General features: G+C 44.9%; 1 protein-coding gene across 6 annotated transcripts in view; it reads right to left on the reverse strand.

The window, feature by feature from the left end:
- The window catches only part of KALRN (kalirin RhoGEF kinase), a 683,571-nt gene that overhangs the window by 421,765 nt on the left and 236,473 nt on the right, over positions 1–25,333 (reverse strand). For all 6 annotated transcript variants that reach the window (XM_055084868.1, XM_055084895.1, XM_055084874.1 and 3 more), the window contains exon 6: positions 8,939–9,061. In XM_055084868.1, the coding sequence (XP_054940843.1) occupies positions 8,939–9,061 (123 nt within the window). The remainder of the gene's footprint in view (positions 1–8,938; positions 9,062–25,333) is intronic.

Raw genomic sequence — 25,333 nt, forward strand, 5'->3', positions numbered from 1 at the left:
ATTCTGTCTTCCAGGTCACTTATCCGTTCTTTTACCTCAGTTATTCTGCTATTGATTCCTTCTAGTTTAGTTTTCATTTCAGTTATTGTATTGTTCATCTCTGTTTGTTTGTTCTTTAATTCTTCTAGGTCTTTGTTAAACATTTCTTGCATCGTCTCGATCTTTGCCTCCATTGTTTTTCCGAGGTCCTGGATCATCTACACTATCATTATTCTGAATTCTTTTTCTGTAAGGTTGCCAATCTCCACCTCATTTAGCTGTTTTTCTGGGGTTTTATCTTGTTCCTTCATCTGGTACATAGACCTCTGCCTTTTCATCTTGTCTATCTTTCTGTGAATGTGTTTTTTTCCCCCACAGGCTGCAGGATTGTAGTTCTTCTTGCTTCTGCTGCCTGCCCTCTGGTGGATGAGGCTATTTAAGAGGTTTGTGAAAGTTTCCTGATGGGAGGGACTGGTGGTGGGTAGAGCTGGCTGTTGCTCTGGTGCACAGAGCTCAGTAAAACTTTAATCCTCTTGTCTGCTGATGGGTGGGGCTGGGTTCCCTCCCTGTTGGTTGTTTGGCCTGAGGCGACCCAACACTGGAGCCTACCCAGGCTCTTTGGTGGGGCTAATGGTGGACTCTGGGAGGGCTGACGCCAAGGAGTACTTCACAGAACTTCTGCTGCCAGTGTCCTTGTCCTCACAGTGAAACACAGCCACTCACCGCCTCTGCAGGAGACCCTCCAGCACTAGCAGGTAGGTCTGGTTCAGTCTCCTACAGGGTCACTGCTCCTTCCCCTGTGTCCTGATGCACACACTACTTTGTGTGTGCCCTCCAAGACTGGAGTCTCTGTTTCCCTGAGTTCTGTCAAAGTCCTGCAATCAAATCCCGCTAGCCTTCAAAGTCCGATTCTCTAGGAATTCCTCCTCCCGTTGCTGGACCCCCAGGTTGGGAAGTCTGAAGTGGGACTCAGAACCTTCACTCCAGTGGGTGGACTTCTGTGGTAACATTGTTCTCCAGTTTGTGGGTCACCTACCCAGCAGTTATGGGATTTGATTTTATTGTGATTGCACCCTTCCTACCATCTCATTGTGGCTTCTCCGTTGTCTTTGGATGTGGGGTCACTTTTTTGGTGAGTTCCAGTGTCTTCCTATTGATGATTGTTCAGCAGTTAGTTGTGATTCCGGTGCTCTCGCAAGAGGGAGTGAGCCCTTTCCCCTCTTTTTGTGATGTTATTATACATATTATATTTATAAATGTTATAAACCCAGCATTAGATTATATTACTTTTTATAATTTTATGTCTTTTGAAGAAGGTGAGAGAAGAAAGCAGAGTAAATATAAGTTTATAGCTCTTGTTATATTCACCTCCTTATGTATCATTTCTGGATGTTTTCTTCTGTCCCTGTGCATTCAAGTTACCATCTGGAGTAACTTCCTTAGCCCTATACAGCTTTACTCTTACCTCCTTTGTGCTGTCACTGGAAAATATGTTACATTTCTATATGTTATAAGCTCAGTAGTACAATGTATACATATTATTTTATACAATGGATTTTTAAATCAGTGACGAGAAGAAAGAAGAAGAAATTTGCACCTATGCTGTCTTTTACAGTTATGTAATTTTCCTTCCCAGTGCTCTATGTCTTTTTCATACAGATTCAAAAGAGCAAGTCTGGGGTTACTCACTTTCATTATAAAGAACTTCCTTTATTGTTTCTCATAAGGTGTGTCTGCTAGCAACAAATTTCCTCAGCATTTGATTATGTGGAAATATCTTTATTTCACTTTGATTTTTGAAAGATAGCTTTGCTGAATATGGGATTCTTGGTTGACAGTTTTTTTCCATTAAGCACTTTGAATATGTTATTCTACTTCCTTCTGGGCTCCATTGTTTCCAGTGAGAAATCAGTTATCATTCTTATTGGGATTCCCCTGGGACAACTCCTTTTTCTCTTGCTGCTTTCAGAATTTTCTCCCTGTCTTTAGGTTTCAGTATTTTCACTATGATGAATCTGTTTGTGGATCTCTTTCCTTCATCCTACTTGGAGTTCCTCGAGCTTCCTGGCTATGTAGATTGTTTTTCAATATTTGGGAAGATTTCAGCTATACTTTTAAAATAATGTTCCTTTCTCTCTTCTCTTGTTCTAGTATTCCCATTATGCATATGATGGTACATTTGATGATGTCCAGCATTTTTCTGAGGCTGTGTTCATATTTCCTCATTCTTTTTTCTTTCTGTTCTTCAGATTGCATAATTTCTATTGCTCTATCTTCAAGGTTCTTCTTCCAATTCACTTATTGTTGACCTCCTCTAGTGAATTTTTCATTTCAGTGATTGTATTTTCCAACTCCAGAACTTCCTTTTGGTACTTTTCAAAATAATTTCTATCTCTTTATTGATATTCTCTGTTTGGTGAGATGATATCATCATACCTACTTTTACTTCTTCAATTAGAGTTTCCTTCAGTTTTTGTTTTTTAAAAAAACATATTTATAATGGCTACTTTGAAATCTTTGTTAAATCTGATATCTCATCACTCTCACAGGCATTTTCTGTTTCTTGCTTTTTCCAGTGTGTGCTTTTTATCCATTTGTTCCCCCCACCCCCACCCCGTCATACATTTCTGTTTCTTTTCATAGCTCATAATCTTTTGTTGGAACCTGGACATTTAGATAATACATTGTAGCATCTCTGGGTACTGATTCCCACACTTCTGAGGCTTGTTATTGTTATTTGACTGCTTATTTGTTTAGTGACTGGCTGGATTATTTTAGTGGGAAACCTCTGAGGTTGCTCCTCAGGGGATGCAGCCTTGGGTATGCCCACAGTCACCCTGGGATGACACTGGTCTTCACAGTCCTCTCTTTAACTTTCTCTTTCCCTGACCACACCCAGCTGTAAAATTCCACTAATTTCCAGCTCATTACTCTATTGCTTTCAACAATGTCCTGGGGTATAAATATAGATCTGCTTCACAGATCTATCCAATCAAATCCAAGCTCCTTTGAAGGGACAGTTCCTGAGGTCACTACTTAAGATTTGTTCTGGCCCCAGGAAGTCTCTTTCTCTCTGGCAAACCAGCCTGCCTACTATTTACCCTATATCTCCAGTGACTCTAGAAATCTTCTCCCAGTTGCCTCTCACCATAACTTCCCTAAGGGCATTTTTGAGAGTGCTATTGGCTTGAACTTCTCTACTCTCTATTGCAAATAAATGCAGTTGCTTTGGGAAAAGATTTGGGACTCTCTGTTTTATAGTTTGTTTCTACCCCCAGGCAACACTATTTCTCAGCAGTGTTGTGCCCATTGTATAGCCTCTGCTCCATGAGTGGGGGCTAGGCAGAAGAAGGAGTCCCCACCTCTTGGTCACACTCACCTAGAACTTAATTTCAGCAACAGGTAGCTTGGACCAGGATAGGAAATGTCCTATCTGGGAAGACAGTCCTTCAATTGGGAGCTGGGGGCAAAGGAGACCCTGCGTTCTTGGTTGCACTAGTCTGGAGTAGCGTTTCCATTTCGTTGAGCTGGGAGGTGGGAGGAAAGAGGGTCCTGGTTCAAATATCACAGATTCACTGTTCTTACCAAGTTTTAGTAAATTTTCTTGAATAAATGTTTCTTCATTTGCTGTGTGCACTTAGGACCATTTCTAGAGACTTTAAATGGTTCGTTTAAAATAATGTCCACCAGTTTCACTGGAGAGTAGGTTTGCATAGCGCCTCATGCTGTCATACTAGAAGTGGACTCTCTTTCAGAACCTGTAATGCTTTATTTTAGGGCGTGACTATTTTATAAATACATATACATCTCCACAGAAAAACAGTTCTCTAACTTTAATATGTACATAAATCACCCATGAAACTTGTTAAAAAATGGAGGTTTGGGGGCCTCATCCCCCAGAGATTATGATTTTCTAGGACTGGGGTGGAAGCCAAAAAGAAATCTACATTTTTAGCAAGTCTACTACAAGATTCTTTGAAAAAAAAAAATTGTACTAAAAAGACTAATGCATACAAGCTAAGACCCATCTCTTCTCTTTTTCAACAGGTTTTATGTGTACTAAGAGACTTTGTGGCTATGACAGGGTCAAATCCTGGCTATTAAACATGACAATAGTGTGTGTGTCTGTGTGCGTGTGTGTGTGTGTGCGTGCGTGTGTTCCCCAAAACCTGAGCTCTCTGGGGCCCTCCTTTTTCTTAATTCTGCCTTCTGTCGTGAAAGGCTTCCTCACAAATTCTCCTTCCCCTGAGTGTGGCCTCCTGCTCTGATGGGAGTGTGGGCGATGGACGTGGGGTCACTTCATCATAGGAAGTTCGGTCTGTTTGGGGGTAGGGAATTACTTGCAGAATCATGGTTTGGGGCTGCTGAGAATCAGAAATGACAGAGGACCCCAGAGCAAGGCTTCTCAAATTGGGGTCAGGAAACCTGCTCAGAATCTTCACCTTTCTGGCACCAGATCTGATTTTTCCTTGGTGCTACCATTTCTAACTTTCCCTCAAAACAAAGAGAGCACCACAGGCTTTGCTGCAATTGGTCTGATTTGCACACCATCAAGTGGCACTATGTGCCTCTGGTGAGCAAATTAATAGGATTAAAGCAGCTATCAACATGCCGCAGCAGAAAGGCTTCCTACTAGTAGTTCAGCTGCACATGGTTATCACTAATGTAGGTCCTCACAGTCGTAACAATAGAAAATAAATATCACTTCATATTTTAAAACTCTAGACAGAAAACATTAGCAATTTATTTTTCCCAAAGAACCGGCTAACTAAAATAGTAAATAAGACTGTGTTATGTTTGTATGTACTCCTGTGAGTGTCTTTTTCATGAGGACCTCGAGCACAGATGGCTACCTGATTGTTCTGTTGCATATTACAGTACAACCCAACCCTAATTCCATCGCCCACACTCCCATCAGAGCAGGAGGCCACACTCAGGGGAAGGAGAATTTGTGAGAAAGCCTTTCACAACAGAAGGTGAAATTAAGAAAAAGGAGGGCCCCAGAGAGCTCAGGAAACCTGGCTTTATGAGGCACTATAAGAAGCCAGAGAATATCTTCCTCCTGGGTTTAGTAGGTGGGTTATTATTATTATTATTAAAGATCAAAAGAATAGGATTCCCCAGTGGAAACTGCAAAAAAAACATGTTATAACAAAAAGCCAAAAATCAACCAATTTTAACCCTTTTCTTTCAGAGTTGCTCATGTACCATACTCAGTGGGGCATTATACTCCCACACTCTCCACATGTTAATAATTGATAGCCTTTATTGGTACCAATTCACAGACAAAATTTAGGAAATTTCTGATTTTGCTCCCACGATTTAATGATATGCAATTATTTCTCAGTAATGGTCACCTCAGCTGGGGTCGGGTCTTTAACTGGTATATAAAACTAGACATATGAAAGCAAAACTTAAAAAACAGATAAATTATAACTAGATCATCTTCATTTACCAAATAGTATACCTAGGGGTTCTTTAAATTATAAAGAAGAATTGGTACTTTATAGAGTTAATTCACAGGCCATTAATTACTATCAATGAATGAACAATAAGCATTAAGTCAATACTGACTATTAATTGAAAAATATACCTGACCTCCCCTCATTTAAATGGAGCCCCTTTTGTTATCCTCCATCGTAGCAGCACTTACTCTTCCAACATAAGACTTATTGATTTGTATTTATATATTTACTTATGAGATTATATAATATCACCTGTCTCTCCACTGGAACCTCCATGAACAGACCATTTTGTTCACCACTATATGCCCAACATCCAGCACAATGTCTAATCCTTAATTATTTGTGGAATGAATGAAGAAAGAAGTCATGAGGTTCTTGGGATCTTATATTGGGGAGGGTGATCGATAGGCTTTAGGATTCCCTTGAACCCCCTGAAAATGCCTAAAAAAAGTTGTCCACATACATTTCTCTGGAAAGAAGACCCACAAGTTTCATTAGATTTCAAAGGGGTCTGTGACGTCCCCGAAAGGTTAGGGATCACTGGCCTATTTCACTGATAAAACAGGATTCAGTAGCAAAGAACTCACCTGTAACCTGAAACAAAGTACGCTGCATGTACCTTTACACGGACAGATGTGTGGGCATATGTATAGGTTCTTTTCCAAGAACCGAAAAGGAAATGCCTCAGTGAACTTACAAAACAATCCACATTACCACTTCCCCTGAGTAACTGATCATTCCTACAGTCACTGGGCTCCAGCAGTAGCTGCTTATATTCATCTGTTTCTTGGCAGCAACATCCATCACTCAGGCCAGAGAAAAGGAGTCTGTAATTCCCTCTATTCACCTCCTTGGGTTGCTGGCATCTGTCTTAGGGGAAGTCCCTTTTAATAAGAAACCTGTAAACCTCCCAGTTAACAAAAGCACGTGCCATGTTTATAATGCACCAGTTCAGCCAATTAGATCAAACAACCCTGGGATTTCTCTTCCCCTGCCCTGCAGCCAGAGAGGAGAGCCAGCCTAATCAGGCTAAACAGGCCTCAGAGTGCTGCAGGCACTCACGGGAGACTAGAGATGGGCTGGAACATGCTAATTGGCTGGTGTATATTAAACCTCCTCTTCCTCCCTCCCAGCTCCAGAAGATGCTTCCCTTCAGTAAATTTCCTCCCTCATTTGTATTTTTTTTTGTCCTGAAAATGGAGACTTCAGAAGTAAATTTGTCAGAGGAAAGGTTTTTGATGTGTTATTAACTCTCAGTTATCCATATTAACAGAGAAGAGCAGTGGTGCAGATCATTCAAAGCCAAAGGCTCTTTCTATTTAACTCTGTAGTTCATTGTTTTGAGGGGCTTGATGGTAGACTTACCTCCCTAATTATGTTTGTCTTTGCTTCTTATTAAAATGAGTTTGTCTGCCTTAGGGCCAGGCAGTTGGGTGACATGAAGATTCTGGCACAGAATTTGTAAAATTCACCAGGGGAAATCCACAAGGCACACAGATAATCAAACCTGACTAGATTTGAGTTCATGCTCTTAATCACCTGTGATCAACTGGTTTGCTCCTCTGTGACTAAAGCGAGCCTGGGGTGAGACAGAATTATAAAAGACTAGTTGGACTAGTCTTTACATTTAGATGAAGGCGACTGCTGTGGCCCAAACTGGTAACACAGTCAATATTGATCTTTTCCCTGCCTGGTCCCACAACCTTCTATTCTGCAGCCAGAGGTCCCTTCCCATCCAAATCTCACGCTGTTCACCTCTACCTTACGTCCTGCAATGGCCCCCTGTGCTAATCATTAGGGCAATTCACAAACACCCACTCTCTCCTCCCCAACATGTGGAGGTAGGACCATATACCTCCACCCACGATGTTAGATGTGGCCGTGTGACTGGTGTTGGATAGTGAAATGCGTCACTTCTGGGTGGAAGGTTTCAGAGCTAGTGTGAGCTTGGCTGCTTGCTTTGTCTGCTGAGGCACTGGCTGCATCTGAGACAGTGGCTGCTCCCTCAGTCTGGGAGTCTCATCGAGTGAGCGCGATGAGCACAGCCCCCATCGGCCAGGGATGGGCATGTGGTAGGAACAAGAAATGAACCTCTATTACTTTAAACCACTGAGATTGTACGGTTCTTAGGTCACTCAGCATCTCTATCACCGCACATATCAAGCGGTACCGTGACTGTCTGAGTTATCTCCCTAACTAGACACTGAAAACTTGAGGCCAGAATTATTTCTGTGTATAACATAGTCCAGTGTACAACATTGTTAAAACAACTCCAGAGAAAATGAAATTATCTTCTTTCCTGGGCTCTGTGATCCTCTGTGTTTCTGTTTTTCTAACACCCGCCCCTCTCCCAGCATCACCAGATGAAATGATATGGTGTCTTTGGAGTTCAGATATACAGGGAATGGTGGAGCTATTCTTTTGGACCAGTAGTACAAGCAGGAAGAGCTGGCAGAGGGGAGAGAGAGAGATGTCGAGGCATATACTTAGGCTGCAGACATTTCCGACACAACAGGTTCAAGGGGCAGACAAGATTTCAAAGTCTTGGGGAGACCACATGGAAAAACTACTATCCCAAAGTGTTAGTTTTACGAGGAATCACAGGTGTTATCTGGACTAGATTCCTGTATCACCAGCATCATCATTATCATAATACCAATATCTACTGATAATGGACTATGTACCAGGCACATCTCCAGCCACCTTACAATTAACTCATTGAATCCTCACAACAACCCTATAAGGTGGCTATTATTATTTCCATTTTACAGATGAAGAAATGGAAGCACAGACAGGTAAATTTCCTATGGCCACACAGCTAGCAAACATCCCTCTCTGAATTCAGCGTCTGCTTGAAGTCTCTCCATCCCGGGGGGCTCACTAACTTCCAGGACATCCCACCTCCTGAGCCATGTGCTGCCTCCCCCTCCAACTGCCGTCCCCTGGACCGTTCTGCCTCCTAGACCAACACAATACAATTCCACCCTCTTCTCTCCAAGGCAGCCCTCCACATAACTGAAGGCAGCAACTGTGTGTCCCGCAAGGCTCCTCATCTCTAGTCTAAGCAGCCCAGTTCACTCAACCGTTTCCAACGCGCCACAGCCTGAGGTGCCTCTCATCCCAGCTTAGTGACTCACACATGCCAGTGGGTGTAGTCAGCGGAGTGGAACTGGGCACTCTCCTTTCTAGTCTTGCACTGGGCACTCTCCTTTCTAGTCTTGCACTGGGCTGATGGCTTCTACAACCCCAGCACATTCCTTTCACCATGTAAAGCAGGGTCCGGAGGCAGAAATGAGGCCATAATCTGCTGCGGGAACAGCCGGCTCACCACGTGTCCTGCACTCGTCCCTATCTTGGCAAATGGAATGCTAAAAGGGGCTGCATGTTCAGAGTTTCTCACTCCTCCTCGGCTTGGAAGTCTGTTTCTGCCCTCTCCACCGCAGCCCCGTCCCCCTCGTTATTCTCCTGCCCCCGAGAAGAGACCCTGCACTCACCATGGAGTTCATGGCGAAGTGATTGTGCTGCGTCTGGAGGTCCAGGGCGTGCTGGTAGCTGACTCCAATCTCTGTATGGCTCTGGAGGAATAACTCCTTGTTGTGGCTTATCCAGTCGAACATCTAGAGGGGGAAAGAAGGCACACAGTCATCAGGGGGGTATGGGTCCAACAGCAAGGAACTTTCAGAGCTACTGGGAGAAAAGCAGCCTTCCTGCTGGGGCCCAGTGAGGACCAGTCATCGTGCTCAGGGTCGGGGGTGGCCCACACCCTGGCTTCCCAGGAGAGCCCTCCCCCTTAGCAGAAGGCCCTGCCACCAGCCTCCATGTCTCCCTACAGAGCCTAGGGGAAGAGAGAAAATGAGTAAGAGGACCAAGGAGAAGGGGGAGGAAGCTGCTCACTTTCCCTAGTTACTTCCCCTTTTAAAAGCTTTTAGAAATCGTCAAAAGCCACGCCCCCCTCAATGCGTGCTTTAGGGACAGGTGAAGTGGAGACAAGTGGGAGGTTTAATCCACTCCCTACTGCACCAGCAGGAGAGAGAGACACTTGTTGGAAGCCACAGGGCATCCTAACATGCCCCATCCCACTTACACTGCCCGACTACACATTGTTGAACTGACTCTGAATGCAGTCAACTTTTCTTGTGACTCCACAGCCTTGCAGTTCCAGGGTTTCTGCTATGACCCATGAGGAACCAGAAGAGGAGGATTTTAAGGGTAGAGTAAATACTGCCTATCACCATGGGCACTGAGCCATTTTCCTCCCCATGGCTCTGTACCTGGTTTTCATTTAGGTTTCCACCTCTCCCACAGGTGGCCCATTCACTTTTAGGGGAGCTAACAAGAACCTCAATTCCAAGGGAAAGCCTGGTCACTCTAAGGGTTATCCCTTCTCAGGACACCAGATCTAAGCCAATCAGTGTATGACATTTCCTGACCCATGGGATTGTCTTAGAAACAGGAATGTTATCCAATTCAGTACAATAAAGCACAAAGGGAAGTTTGCTGGAAGCTTCTGGGAAAACAGAACTGTAGTTGTTTAGATATGACTTCTCTTCCTCTGATACTGTCATTGTGACCCTGCACCTCAAATTGCTGTAGCCATTCTGCTGGCAGCTTGAGGGTGAAGCCAATGAGCAGAGAAAGAGTGTAGCCAAGACAATGGCAGGAAACAAGCAGAGCCCTGATTAAGCCTTGCCTGATCTCCACACTGTGTCTGGACTTCCTTAGTACCTGAGCCAAGAAATCCTCTTTATTATTCAAACTGGTTTAATTTGGATTTTCTGTAATTCTCTGCCCAGAGTAGTCAAGTGATATAGCCAGGAAACGTGTTAAACCTTTGGAGAAGAGGATTGCTATACTTGGAACTCATGGTCCATAGTTTGGAATGAGCTAAAGGCTGCAGCTCAGTTGCAGAGTAGAGCAGGGAAGAAAGGAGCACAGGTGTAGGCTGAGAAGCTGCAAAGATCACGCCAGCTTTCCTGGAGGCAGAACCACAGCCTCATTCCATTTTTCCCCTTTAAACGGAAAAGCGAATTTACTTTTTCAGTTACATTTAACCAGCATTTATCGGACACTCATTATATGCCAGGCACTGTACAAGGCAAAAATGATTAATATGTGGTTCTTGAGTTTAAGTGGCTTAAAAGCCAGTGTGGAAAGCAAACATGGACTCAGCTACAGTGTTAGCACAACTTGGCATATGACTTCATTAAAATCACAACTCAACAAAGAAATCTATCAAGATAAAGGTCAGTGTGGTGTATCAAGGTAGCAGCCTCTCTTGATGGTGTGAAGAGAGGGAAGAGCAGAGAAGGCTTCCCAGAGGAGGTGACACCTGACTTGACCCTGATTCAGATAGGAATTAGCCAGGTGAAAGAGATGTGGGCTCCAGGCAAAGGGAAGATCAAAGGGGCAGAACTATGGGGCAGCCCAGTGTGTAAAGGGCTCTGAAAGCACCACTTCTGTGCTTCTGGACCTGATGTGAGGAGAAGATGTGGCTGGGGAGGTAGAAGGCACCATGGAGAGCCCTGGACACAGGCTTTAGGAAACCTGGACCATATACTGCGGGCAGCAAGATGTCAGTGGAGGGTTGTAAGCTGAGCAGTGAAATGTGATGTGAGCTTTGAGCGCAGCATGGGATGTGGACTGGCGGGGAGAGATGGAGCAGTAAGAATGGTTAGGAGGTTGTAATCCTGGGGAGCAAGAGTGAGAACCTGGAAACCCGGATGTGGGGAGTGACAGTGGTGTCTGTGAAGTGGGCCGAGTGAGAGTTACTAGGAAGGGACTGAGGACTCCCAACTGTTTGGGGAGGGAGGGTGAGAAAGAGAGAGGGAAGACAGCCAGGTATCTGGCATGGAGCCCTGGATCCTTGCAAGAGAAGGTGCCACCATGACACCACCTCAGGAGGAGGGCAAGAAGCTGGGGTAGGGGAGGAGAGACAGCAGGTTCCGTTTCAGATGCTGAGTTTGAGAGGCTTAGGAGACCTTCAGGTGGAGGTGTCCTGTGGGCAGTTAGAGTTTTGTCTGGAGGTCAGGAGAGGGACATCAAGGCTATGACAACCCATGGTTAAGTATAAGCACATCACCTTCCCAAGGCAAATGGGCATAAAATGGGATTGAATTTGGAGATGATTCTCCTTTTGAATTACCCAGATCACTTCCGGCTACCTACACAGATAAAGGGCAAAAGTATCACCCTTCACTTTCAAGTGTCAGCAGATGTTCCAGGCTGGGGGTGCCTGCAGAGGCTGGACAGGATTGGTGGCGTGCGCCACCCTGGGTCCGCCAGCCACAGCCACCCCCACACCACAGGCACGCGGTCAGCGCTTTTTAAAATTACTATTAAGGACAAGAGGGGAAGAAGACAAGTGCCCCAGGAGTCTAAAGGAACTTCATTGTGTAATTTTTGTTCTTTAAAATTCTGCCTCTCAACCCCATTTAAAAATAATCTCTCATCTCTTTTCCTTGTTGACCAAAGAATCAATAAAATTAATGAAAAATCTGAAATGCCTGAAGTCCTTGGAACTTAGGATGAAAAGTGCTCACTCATACTTTCTTGTCTATCCCAGTGGCCTAGAAGTGACCTTTCCTGTATTTTCTGTTAAATGAGTATTTAGATATGCTAATAAACAGAGAGTTACGTGCTAGCACCAGAATGATTAGATTGCCTGGTGCCAGGTCCCTACTGGACTACAGAGTAAGTAGAGCCGAACACAGGCCAGTGAGGCAGAAAAGCAATAACAACAGTGAGTTAAAAGGCAGGCGAGAGTGGAGAGTGCTGGAGGAACCGCACACCTCATTGAATGGGCTTCTCACACAATGAGGTCTGCACCCAGGCCACTGCGCCCCATCTGCCTTCCATACTGGAGCACATGAGCTGTCTCTGGGGGCTGCGCATTCTGGGAAAGTTCAGCTATGCCGGAGGCTAGAGGCAGTGCTCCAAGGAGGTGACACTCATCTCAGGCATCTAGGACCAGACAGTCGATGTGATATCAGGAACCACGGTCTCTCCAACATGGTTGTTTCCTAGGGACAGTCTCAAGTCTTCTCTGGGCCTGAATCTGCTGCCTAATTGTATATAATACTCACTTTTGTGAGCCTGGTTGCCTGCAAGGGTCACCAGCATTTCTGCTGCATTCACTGCAACTGGCTGCAGAGAGAGAATGTGTGTGTGCACACACGCATGTAAGCACCCATGTGCGTGTGCAGTTAAGTGGGATAAGGACTAGGCTGGTTCTGGGCCTGGCTCTGTCACTAATTACCCATGAGACTGTGGGAAAGTCTCTTCATTTCTGGGCTTCTCTTCATTTCCAAGGGATAAGCAGTACCCAGAATGGAGGTAAGCATCCTGGTTTACAATCAGCTCAATTTGGAAACTTACGGAGTGTATTTTTTTCCATTCAAAATAAAAATTAGTTTTATTGAGTCTCCTGGATCAGAATGCTTATTCATTGCTAGAGCTTAACATTTCTAACTTTTGAATACAAAGAATGACTGTAAGAAAGCTGGCATTGTTCTTAATAGCCAGAGAAATGCAGCTTCTTAGTCTCAGCCTTGACATCTGTCCAGTGCTTTAGGGTTCAAAATGTCCATTCACAAGCATCATCTCACTGCCTCCAGCAGGCCCACTTTACGGATGGAAAACAGGTTCAGAGAAGTGAAGCCTCCCCAATGGGCTTCATTCATGCCACCCAAGGCACATTCACTGAGTGTCTGTTGATCCAGGCTCTTGGGACACTGCCCTGCCTCCTGCATGTGACTGTAGGACCTCCTCTGCCCAGGCTCCACAGAGCAGTTGCCCCCCAAAAGGCAGCCACCAGGGCACTGTGGGGCTCCAGCGGTGGTAGGATGCCGTCCCTCACATGGGGCCATTCAGTGGCCAGTACCCGGCCCCCTTGTCTCTGCCTCCCACCTGCCCTCTCAGTGCCTGGGGATGGCTGATTCAAATAGCTCCACTTCTCTCAAATACTTAGTGAATGAAAGAAATGCATGAGGGAGTTGGTCACAGGCTCTGGGGTTGCTAATCTCCAGACAAGCTGACCCTTTCTAAACTAGGACATTTTATGATTTGATCTCTTTGAATTGGGCTCTCTGGAAGACACCCGAACTAGACACTGGAACAAAAATCTAAAGAAAAAAAACCCCAAAAAACTAAAGAAAATATCTCCACAGTGGTTTCAAACATTTTGAACTGTCTTTTTTTTTTTGAGAAGATACAAATGGTGGGTTCAACAAAATGTAATAAAACAACAAAATTCCTCCAGGAGGAAAGTTCATGTCTAAATAATGAAATTTTATCTCTTTGTTTGGAAACCAACATAGTTTTGTCTCATTAAGAAGACAGATGTTACACGTAAGCTACTTGGGGTTTTTCTTCCACGTTTTGCAAAGTAATGTTTTTATGCTGGCTTAAACTCAGTGAAAATATACAAATCTAGTTCTTAATATATAATAAATGATAAATGAATCTATTTAAATGCAAATAAGGAAAATAAACAGAAAGCTTTTCTCCTTTTAAATATGGGGATAGCTAAAAGGTTATTATTGTTCTGTTTTTAATAAAGCATAAACTATTTCATAGAGCAAGGATATTAAATAAGGATCTTGGGCTTGTTTTCCTTCATTTGCCAAATTTAGCAACAGCATCTGATTTAGAGTTTTAACTTTCAAACTACCTTACCACCTAATGTTAGTATTTTATACTGTCTGTAATTTAGATTACATTGGTTTTAACGTGCTCATATTCAGGTTTGGTGACTTGATTGAGAGGACAGAAGACAACCAATGGATTTTCTTTCCTAAGTATGCACATTCTAGTATCACCTGTTGTCCCCTGTTACCTACCCTGCTTGGACACTGCAGCGACCCATCCATAAAAGCCTGTGCCCTAAAGAATACTAACAACCTCCTTGTCAGAGAACCTTGCTACATCTGAAAACTTGCTGTGCAGTCAACTCCAAAATAAAATGTTATGTGTGTTATAGTGCAAAGAACAGAGGCTTCAAATCAGGAGACTTGGGTTCTAGTGCAGATCTGCTTTATAAACTTTGACAAGTTAGGTTAATGGTCTAAATCTCAGTTTCCTTACCTTGAAATGGGGATAACAATTTACACTATTTCAACCTTAGCATAATAGTGAGATTCAAATAAGACAATGGTTTCATGCTTCAGTAAGTGCTATATACCAGATAGATTTTTAAATCGACATAGTGAGCATATTTTATTGCACATATTTCCCTAATCGTTTGTTTTAGAGCACAAAACAGACAAAAGGTGTGGATTGAAAACTGCACTGTGTTCACTTTGCAAAATCACCATGGGCTCATGGAAATCACATCTGCAGCTCGTACACAAACATCCACAGCCCATCCCTCCCGGAGACGCACTCTCAGTACCACCGCAGGGCACTGCACAGACCAGGGGCACCCATGCATCCTACCACTGCCCCCACCCTGACACACACTCAGGGCCCTGTGGTGCCTTTGCCCACACAGGACTCAGAGCCCCGTACACTCTCTCAGGGTCATGCCTGAGGGCACTGTCCCCTCCTGCCCTCCCTGTGTAGCCTAAGCAGGGATCTCACCCCCTCCTGCCTTGCTTCCAAACTCCCCCCTTCCCCATCCTCTCTGCCACTCCCCAACCCTTTCACTATTAGAGATTCAATCCCTTTGGCTCTTAACAGTTTTTTTACTTAGGAGAGACTCCTACTAAAATGTATTATTCCTGCAACCCCTCCTGGAATTAGTTTATCCTGGATACAGAAACAGCGTATTAAGAAAGCAAGGCACTTTGTGAGCACGACCCAGGGATGAGATCCTAGAATGGGGTGGCAGAGGAGCCCTACACCAAGAGAGAGAGGGCCTAAAGTGAGAAGTGGGTGGGAATTAAGGGCCAATTTCCCCACCTGACAACTCTGGCTGACCCCGGGCACATGCCCTCAGGCAAACAGGGCAACACACAGACCCCATGTGTGTGTTCTGGCCTAGGACCCTTAAGACCCTTCAACTTTGTTTTCAATTATCCACTCACCTAGGATTGAGCTTTCCTGCTTTTCCAAAGCGGGGTAGAGAAAGAAAAAATAAAGGAACCCAAAATTTGGATCTAGTTTCTAGGTTCCTAGAATTCCTTACAGAAGGGAGTTTGACATCTCTCCTCTTCTGTATCCTGCAAGGCCTGTAGGCCATAGGGAGTCCAAGGTTCTGGGAGGTCGACCTTACACTGGTGTGTATAGACAGGGGAGGTGGTTGGGACTTGTGCCTGATAGACAGTTCATAAATATCTACTGAGGGAGAGAAGGTGTTCTGGGCCCTGCCTGTTTTCCTTTAGGCTTTTGGAATGTCAGCTGGCATTCTTGCATATATGGTATAAGAGAGAAGCCATTTTTATCTTTCACCATAATTCCAGCTGCTCTCAGAGGATGGCCCAGCCTGGTTACCTGCAGACCCCAGCACTGTAGCCTCAGGAATCAGCCAGGGCACCAAACAATTTCACTGGCCAGGCTGTGTCTCTGACCTGTAGACATTCTATCGATCCCTTAGCATATTTCTTACCCACTCCATCCCCAAATTCCCTAATTCCCAGATCTCAGATCTAACATCCTAACAGGCTGCTCAAATCTAGAACTGCCCCAGTTTCTCTATAAAACAGGCAAATGTCCCTATTTGCTCCCACTGTGAGCAAGGAAATAACAAAACCTTTTCCCCTTCTGCACGCTAATCTGAACTTCAGTTAACACCCCAGTTCTGTTTCCCTGGAAACAGGGGAAGATAGTATGTGCCAACATGTTACTGAGTCATGTTGCCAGTGGTAAAAACACCCCCGATTGGTAAACTGGATCTGGATTAGAAGGACTATCAGTAAACTATAAATAACTGATGGGGACAGCGTTCCTTGATCTTCCCTGAAGGGGGTGACTCTTGTGACTGGCGTGTCCATTGCAGGAACCCTGGAAGCTGTGCCAACAGAGGATACTGGCTTCTGTGGGGCATGGGTTGTTGAGCCATGAGAGCTTCTGCAGCTGCCCACCATGGATCTTGTCTCCTTGCCCCTGAGCTGGATTGCTGCAAGGACTGTCCTGCTGGGAAACCACAGCTTCCATCTTACATTGTCCTGACTGGATCAGTGCCAAGGGTGGCCCATAGCAGTCTTTAAGTCTGAATGCTTAGTATAATCTAAGAAGACTCCTTGGTAGGTGTGGCATCCATATTGCAGAGTCAAACTCTGTGTATATAGTCTCTCCTTGTCTTCCATTTCTCCATTCTCCTTTCTCATTTTCACCTTCTCTCAATAACAGCAGTAATGATAATGGTAACAACAACAATAATAGCAACTAACATTTGCTGAATGCTCACTCTGTGCCAGGCACTATTCTATAAGCATTTAACATATTGAACTCACTCAATCCTCTCAATAACCTCCTAATTATCTCCCCAATATTAACCCCCAATATTATCATCTCCATTTTACAGACTGAGAAACTAAGGCACAGAGAGGCCCAAAGCCACAAAGCTAATAAATGGCAGAGCTGAGATTCAGACCCAGGAGGCCTAGTTCCAGTGTCGATGCTCTTAACCCTGCTGCTCCACCTTCCAAAATGCTCAGAGCTTCATCTTGTCTACCCTTCCCATCATCAGCAAACTTTCAGAAGTGCATTCTGGCCCCCCTGCTGTTTTTGTTTTCCCTCCATCCACTTCCTCTTTAGCTCCTTGTAACACCTTCTACCTTGACTGCTTTCCTAAGTCTGCACCCACAGTGAAAAATAATTGCCTCCTTTCTGAGGTCTTGATCCTTCCCTTGATCTCTCATCAGAATCTGATGCATTCCCTTCTGAAACTCAACCGTCTCTGGCCTTCTACACCAGGTCATTTTCAGGGGCAGGCCATCCGGCTGCAGACATGATCAGCATCCCCCCCTCCTGCTTTCACAAGTCGCTACTGAACACTAAATTCTCCCAGGAGAACCAGTGCTTTCACCCACTCACACTCTCTTCCTTGACATACCATGTCTAGTCTCAGCACAACAAAAACAATAGGAACGCTCTAATTTCAAAAGCTCACCAATCCTTCAGTTCTACACTGATTTATTAAACTTGCCTCCCACTTCTCTGGCTGCCCCTTCATGGCTTTCTTTCCTGTCCCTCACACCCTTACTGGGACAGTCTCAACCCTTAGCCCTCAGCCCTCTGCCTTTTATTCGTCAGCTCTGTCCATTTGAAAATCCATCCAGGCTCACAATTTCAACCACACGAATAGTATTTCCTGTTTTATGCGCCAGGCCCTGTGCTAAGTACCTCCACAGGTTATCTCATTAGCCTTTATAATAATGCAGAAAAAGGGTATTGTTAATTCTGCTTTCGACATAGTGAAAACTCAGTACAAAGAGCTGAAGTAAATTGCCCGAGATCATACAGCCTGTAAGTGAGGAGATAAATTTAGAATCTAGTGTCCATCTGAACCTAATTTCCTCTGCTCCAGGGTGTTCTCTAACCTTAACTTCCCCAATAACTGACAAGAATAAATATGTGCCTGGCTCTGCACAGTGAGATTTACACATGTCATCTTAAGCCCTATAGCAGCCCTACGAGATAGTAACCTTCGTCTAGTTGAAGAAACAGATTCAGAGAGATCAAATAACTTGGCCAAGGTCACACAGTCAGGGCGCATATTAAAGACTCAAATCTAAGTCTATATGACTCCAAACTCCATGCTTTTAAACCACTATCGAATTGTCTCCCAAATGCACACCTAAATTGCAGATTATTCCTAGCCACACCTAAATTGCAGATTATTCCTGCCCATGGATTCAATGTGAATATCCCCTTGCTGTTCCAGTAGCATCTAAAACTATTCTGCCTGTTCTATGAAAACTCTTACCTTCTCTTGACACCCCACATCTTTACCCCGCCCCCCCCAGCCCGTTTGTTCTCTTTCCTCAAATCACTCTGAAATATACTCTTCACTTTCCACTGCTACTGATACTCACCACTCAGCCCCTCCTACCAAGATTACTGCAATTACTCCCTTACTGATCTCACTGAGTCTGTTTTCTTCCTTATACCCAGCCATCTGCCCCCACCAGGTTCAATGCTTTCACCCTGTCATTCCCTCAGTCCAAAAAAAAAAAAAAAACAACACACACCCCACAAAATTATTGTTGCTATGTATTATCTATACTGCAAAATCCAATCTCCTTACTCTGGCATTCAAGGTACCTCCCCTCCACCTTCAATTGGTCCACATCTGCCTTTCCCCCTATTCTTTTACACCCCTGTCCTATACCAAGTATCCTTTCCTGTCATATTCTATTCACTTCCATGCAAATACACCACACCATGCTCATTGCCACCCCCGTGTTTGTGTTGACATCTTTCCTTCCATGAAATACTCCATACCCAAATATCCAAATTATTTCTACCTTTCAAAATACAACTGAAGTCTCACTTCCTCCAGATGTCTTCTTTGAGCAACTGAGCCCATACTGATTTCTCTTTCCTCCAAACTCACTGCTCAAGTATCTACCACAATAGTTCACAAACCTAGCCTTCATTCAGAACTACCTAAAGCGTTCTCTTAAAAAAATATAGCTTCCTAGGCCCTACCCTTGAGATTCTGATTCAGTAGGAGTTCTGCAGGTAATTCTAATGCACTTTCATTTTTATTTAAACAGTTCATGTGGACTTACAGCCTGTTCTTAATGGGGTAGCTGGTATCGAACTTAACTCTACCACGTGTAAACTAGGTAAAAGCATTGGTCAACAACCAACATAGACCAATGATCCTTGAAGGAAGGAAAACTTACAATATAAGCCCCATATCCACCTTGGCTTTCTCCCTGAGGGTATTTTCCAAACTGTGGAGCCCAGAAACAGGAGCTGAGCGGAAAGCAGAAGTCTTAATGGGTATAAAACACCAGGGATTAGACTTCAGGGCTGGTAAGGTGGTTGCAATTACAGTGACAGGAAGTAAGAGAGAGGGAGCTAAGAAAAGGAGCCCTAAAAATCTTCACCAAAATTTCCTTCAGGTCCTTGGCCAAATCCTAAGCTGTGCATAGGCAAGGTGAGACTCCAGAAGGTCTAGTGGAGAACAGCTGTGGGAGGTGGAGAGCTGAACAGAAACGTCAGAGGCTACACAGTGCTGAGGAAATGTTAGGAGTTCTAAATCAAACAGTGTAAAGAGACTTTGGTGAACACCCTGGACACTCAGTTGGGACCCCACAAAGACCAGACTGTAAGAGTAAGACCCATATCCTAAGAATAAGGGCTATACCCTAGGATTAAAGAAAAGATGGAAGTAGATGTGTCCTAGCAAAGCCTAAACCAAGGCTCAACAGGATCATGATCTGTAGTTTAACTGCAGCCCGGAACAAAACTTAACAATATTTAGAGAAGGATAACCTAGTCAAGAGGCTGTACAGTACATCATCTATAATAACCAGTAAATTATTCAACATATGAAGCAGAGAAAAGTGACTAAGAATTAAAAAAATTAAACAGTCAGTAGAAACAGATCCAGAGATGATCAGGCTATAATTTAGCAGACAAAACTTTCAAAAGAATCATGATTAACATCTTAAAGAAAACAGGAGGGAAAGGGACAAAATGGATTAAAAGATGGAACACGGCAACAGAGTCCAGTGTTCTGTTTCTTGTAGCCAAAAGAATTCTGATATAAATAGTCCCATGCCCATGATGCTCAGTACAATATTTTATTCACTTACTGTATTCCAGACATTGGATTAGAGACTGATGATAAAAGATCAAGGTCAGAGTCTAGTGAGGGAGACAAATGTATTCAACAGTCTGTCGACTTTAAGTGTGACAAGCACTATGAAACACTGTAAAGCAACTATACTCCAATAAAGATGTTTAAAAAAAAAAAAAGTGTGTATGATGGGCTGATAGCAGAGAAGGACTTGCTCCAACTTGTTAGAGGTAGAGACGGGGAGAAGCACGATGACTCCCAGAAGGTCACAACAGCTGAACAATACTTGAAAGACAACAGGATTTAGTCAGGTGAAGAAGGTGTAGACGGGAAGGCCATCTGAATGAGAGGAAACAGCTTGAAAAACAGCATGGGATGTGAGCAGGTACCAAGAGCTCTAGAGCAGGACGTGAGAGGGAGTGAGAAGGGATGATGAAAGGCAGGGAGGGGCCTAGGGTGAAAGGCAAAGGTCGAAAGGCAGAACTGGGCCTTTATTCAGTGGTAGTGAGGAAAACACTGAAGGAAAGCAATAAGGTCAAATTAGCCTTTAACCCTGAACTGGGTGTCTACACTGAAGCCCCCAGATACAGTCATTTATCTCATTGCAAAGAGGAGTCCAAGTCAGTCCTGATCTCACAAAACAAAATCAACTAGCACATTATAGACTTCTTACCAACTGAGGGTTCTTGCCTTCCCACCCCACTCCCTTCGCCCTTCTCTTCCCCCTCTCCTCCTTTTTCTTAAAAATCCTTCGGTGTCTGGGTCAAAGAAGATAAATACAAAGGAGGAGATAAAGATAACATATGAAGGTGCCCAGCACAATGCATGACACATGGTAGATGCTGAGTACATGCTAGCTCCTTCCCACTTCCCCTCGATTCAGACAGGATAAGCCGGCAGTCACAAAAAGAAGTTGCTTTTGGATTAGAGAAACTCAGGCTGTGACTCTTCATGCTCAAATCACACACTGTCCTTGAAAATGAGCACACTCCTGTTAGGCCTTAAAAGGCCACTCTCCTCGGGCTTGCCCTCCTCCTGCTAACTGTTGTAAGGAAAAGTCTCACCAAGCCTATTCAGAGTTTGAATAATGTTTTTTGTTTTTTCTTCTTTGCATTTGATTTCCAGTCTGCTTGCTAGGATGGACTAAATTTCCTGCAGCCCTGGCAACACACACGCTACCCCACTGTGGGGAAGGAATGGTCATCCAGGAGCCAGCGAGTCAAGCAGACGAGAAACAGAACCAACCAAGCCAGGAGTCAGCCCAGGCAGCCTGGGGATATTGACTCTGAGTGGCCAAATTCCTTCCATCTGAACCACAGATGACGATAAAATATTTTCAGGAACAGCATGAGGGAATGTTCACTCACTTCCCAAAATGTAAAATTGAAGAGGTCAAACCCGATTTAATTCAAGCTGAGAAAATAGTGCCCAACTTTATCCCAGAGCTACATTTAGGCATAAACTGAGCTCTGGCCTTTGGCAAGTTAATTTAGAGGAGCTAATGCTTGTTCCTGGCCTACAAGATACACTCAATAAATAGTAACTATTATTGTTACTGCCAAAATGGAGTGTCTGTCGGATGTTCTCACCCACGCATCCTAAAATCAGCTGTGGCAATTACTTGCACATCTGGGGAAAAAAATTCCACATGGGCTAAGGAGGAGGTGGCCCTCCATTCAGGAGTCCCTCTCTGAGAGAAGGGGCAGGTGCTATGCTGGAAGGAGTCTCTGCTAGGTGGGCTTGACCTTGAGCTGAAGAAGAGAGCCAGCACTCCCCTTTTCCCTTCTCCCCTCTTCCTGCAGCAGCTTCAACAATGGGGCTCAGACAGGTGGGGGACCACGAGGGAGCCAGGCTCAGGCACATCCCGGAGGAGTTGCTCAGTCGTGCTTCCAGCTTCCAGACCACACCTGGTAGAGCATACCCCACAGGAGCTCAGGAAAGACTTAGGAATGAAGAGCCCAATCTTCAGAACCCTCAGTTTCTCTAACAATCTTCTTCAGAGGGCTAAGGTAAACGCGTGTGCTTAGATAGAGTCACTGTCCCTAAGAGTAGGGCAGAAACACAAGAAACAGATAACTCTTGGTAATGTTTATGGTAACCTTCATCACCACTTCTCGGACTTTTCTGTGCCTTAAGAGAAGTTAGCATTTGAATTTAGTCTTTCATCCTTCTTCCAAAGTGTTTTGGGCTTTCTTTCCACCTCTGTCCTGGGGTCATCATCCTAACATGAAGGCCCTGTGGTTCCCTTAGCTCTCTGCCTTGACCTCCAGTTGGTCACCTGGTCCCATTTTCTTTCGTTCAGACCATCTCCAGGGTTTGCCCCTCTCCTTTCCATTCCCACTGTCACCTCATCTGCCCACACTTGGATTAGTATAAAAGGACCAGAACTGGTTTCCCTGCCTCCAAATCTCTCTCTCCATGGCCAAGATGAAACTTGCTAACACCTCAGTTTTCAAGCAAGAGCACTGAAGTGACGTCTCTTGAAACGACTCAACAGTAGGTGGTGCTCTTGTGCCAGCTCAGAGCACTCACAAAACTTCTGTTCCATCAGGCAGCCTAGTGAGTACAGACTGTGCCACGGTCCACTCTTTATTTGGCACTGACTATGTGCCTCTGGGGAACACAGTTATCTAAGACGCTGGCCCTGACCTCCAAGAATATGCAATATAATTGGGTTGGAACAGGGCCAGTTTGAGGGGAATGGATAAAAACCATGCATGGACAGATGCCTGGAGGACAGAAAGACCACCTCCAGCAGGGAGGAGTGGGGAGAGCAGCTGGACCTTCAGCTAGCGTAGGGTTTCTTTCTTTCTTTCTTTCTATTTATTTATTTATTTATACTGTAGGTTCTCATTAGTTATCTATTTTATACATAGTATCAATAGTGTATATATGTCAATCCCAATCTCCCAATTCACCCACGCCCCCCACTTGGTATCCATACATATGTTCTCTATGTCTGTGTCTCTATTTCTGCTTTGTAAACAAGATAGTCTACACCAATTTTTTCAGATTCCACATATATATGTCAACATACGATATTTGTTTTTCCCTTTCCTTCTTTCTTTCCTTCTTTCCTTCCTTCCTTCCTTCTTTCTTTCTTTCTTTTCTTTTGGCTGCACTGGGTCTTGGTTGCTGCGCACAGGCTTTCTCTAGCTGCGGCGAGCAGGGGCTACTCTTCCTTGGGGTGCGCAGGCTTCTCACTGCGGTGGCTTCTCTTGTTGCAGAGCATAGGCTCTAGGCGCGCGGGCTTCAGTAGTTGCAGCACGCAGGCTCAGTAGTTGTAGTGCACGGGCTTAGTTGCTCCGCGGCATGTGGGATCTTCCCGGACCAGGGATCGAACCTGTGTCCCCTGCATCGGCAGGTGGATTCTTAACCACTGCGCCACCAGGGAAGTCCCTGTTTTTCTCTTTCTAACTTACTTCACTCTGTATGATGGTCTCTAGGTCCATCTAGGGTAGGGTTTCAGTAGGCAGATGGGAGGGAGGTCAGTGTAAACATAGGTGCAAGAAGGTGGGCCTGTGCAAAGCACACAAGAGGATGCCCTGGGGTGGGGGCTGAATGCCCAAGTCCAGTCTCACTCTCCATTCTAGGTCCTTCTTGTTTGCACCTCCTTGGACGCCTCGTGGCAAGGGGTGCCCCAGGGAAATATTTAGGATAAGATAAGTGCCACTCTGAGGTGGGACCAGTCAGTCCAACTGTTCTGCGTGGAGGAAACCAACATCCTTTTTTTCTTTATACCAAGAAAGGGCAAGAATCCAGCTTTCCTCTGGTCCTTGGTTACTCAGGGAGAGGTGTGACTAGATTTCTGACCCCTTCCTGTGACTCCAGGTAATCGACATGGCATGGACTTCACCCTCCTACACTCCTCTCCATGCAGCCTGAGCTCCAGCCACACTAGCCAGTAGATGTTTCCAGAACCCACCCTGTACCCGAGGCTGCCATGCCTTTGTTCATCTTTCTCCCTGCACTCCAACCCGGCCTGAAGTTTTCCCCTTCTGTGGTTCCCACTGCAGTGATAGGTTCTTTGGCCAACTTTCCCCATGTAGCAGCTGTCTGTCAGTGCCCGCCCCCCCACTGCTCCAGTGTGGTAAGGCCTGACTCCAGTTCATCTTCCAACTGCCCGTTCCCAGCACAGTATCCGGCACTTATTTATTGGCTTGTCTTCAGCAACAGTGTTCTAAGATCTTGCCAACCTGGGCACACGCTTCTAATTCTCTTTTCCTTCTACTAGTTTCTCCAGGCACCAGGGCCCTATCTCACCTCCCTGCTCTGCTGCCACATACTGCCCACTGTCTGCTCCAGTACCCTTGTTGTGGATGACCCTATACTCTCCGCCCTTCCTCCCAGGCCCTGCAACAAAAGCCTTCCCATGCCTCTCTTCCACTCCTGATCCCATCTATCTACATGGCCCAGCTCAAGCTGGTCTCTACAAACCTACCATCTGCTGAGCACCTACCGGGCTCCCGGCATACTAGATGCTTTGTATACATTTTCTATAATCCATACGACAATCCTAAGGCATGTATTAAAATCTACATTTTACAGATAAAGAAACTGCTCAAAGAGGGTGAACTGGCCACAGATAGTTAATCAGCTAGCGAGTGCCTAAGCTGGGATTCAAACCCAAGTCTCTGTGATTGTAAAGGCAGTGCTCTTTCTAGAAGCCTTGGCTGGGTCTTCTGGCCTGTGCTCTCTGTCCTAGTGGGAAGCCTGAGCCACACAGGGAACCAGCCAAGGAAGGAAGCAGGACCAGAAAAGGGAAGCAAAGCAAGCAGTTCCGACAGAATGGATGCACCCTAGAAGGCTGGGGTAACACAGGCTGGAGGAGCTTAAGGGCGCGGAGAAGAGGGTCACAAACGGGAGAGGATGCAGAAGAGGTGCAGCAGGGAGGATAGAAGGTGAAGAGAAGGAGGGAAAGGGGGTTCTTCAAAGTAAAATGCCTGGGAAGAAATCTTGAAAAATTTCCCTACCCAAAACAGAGATGCAGTTTGCTTTTCACTTTATAAATTGTACCTGAACGTCTTTCATTCTGCAAAAAGGGTGCTTAAGACATTTCTTCCACTTCCCCTACTGGGGCAGAGCTGACATGTTTTCTTTTTTCGTGGACCACCTCCCCACTCTCTCCCCGCCATACACTAGACTCCCAACCCTAATCCCTGTAAGCAATAAAGCAATAAAGACCTTGATATCCAAC

Source organism: Physeter macrocephalus, chromosome 1 (genome assembly GCF_002837175.3).
Source record: "Physeter macrocephalus isolate SW-GA chromosome 1, ASM283717v5, whole genome shotgun sequence".
NCBI classification, from domain to species: domain Eukaryota; kingdom Metazoa; phylum Chordata; class Mammalia; order Artiodactyla; family Physeteridae; genus Physeter; species Physeter macrocephalus.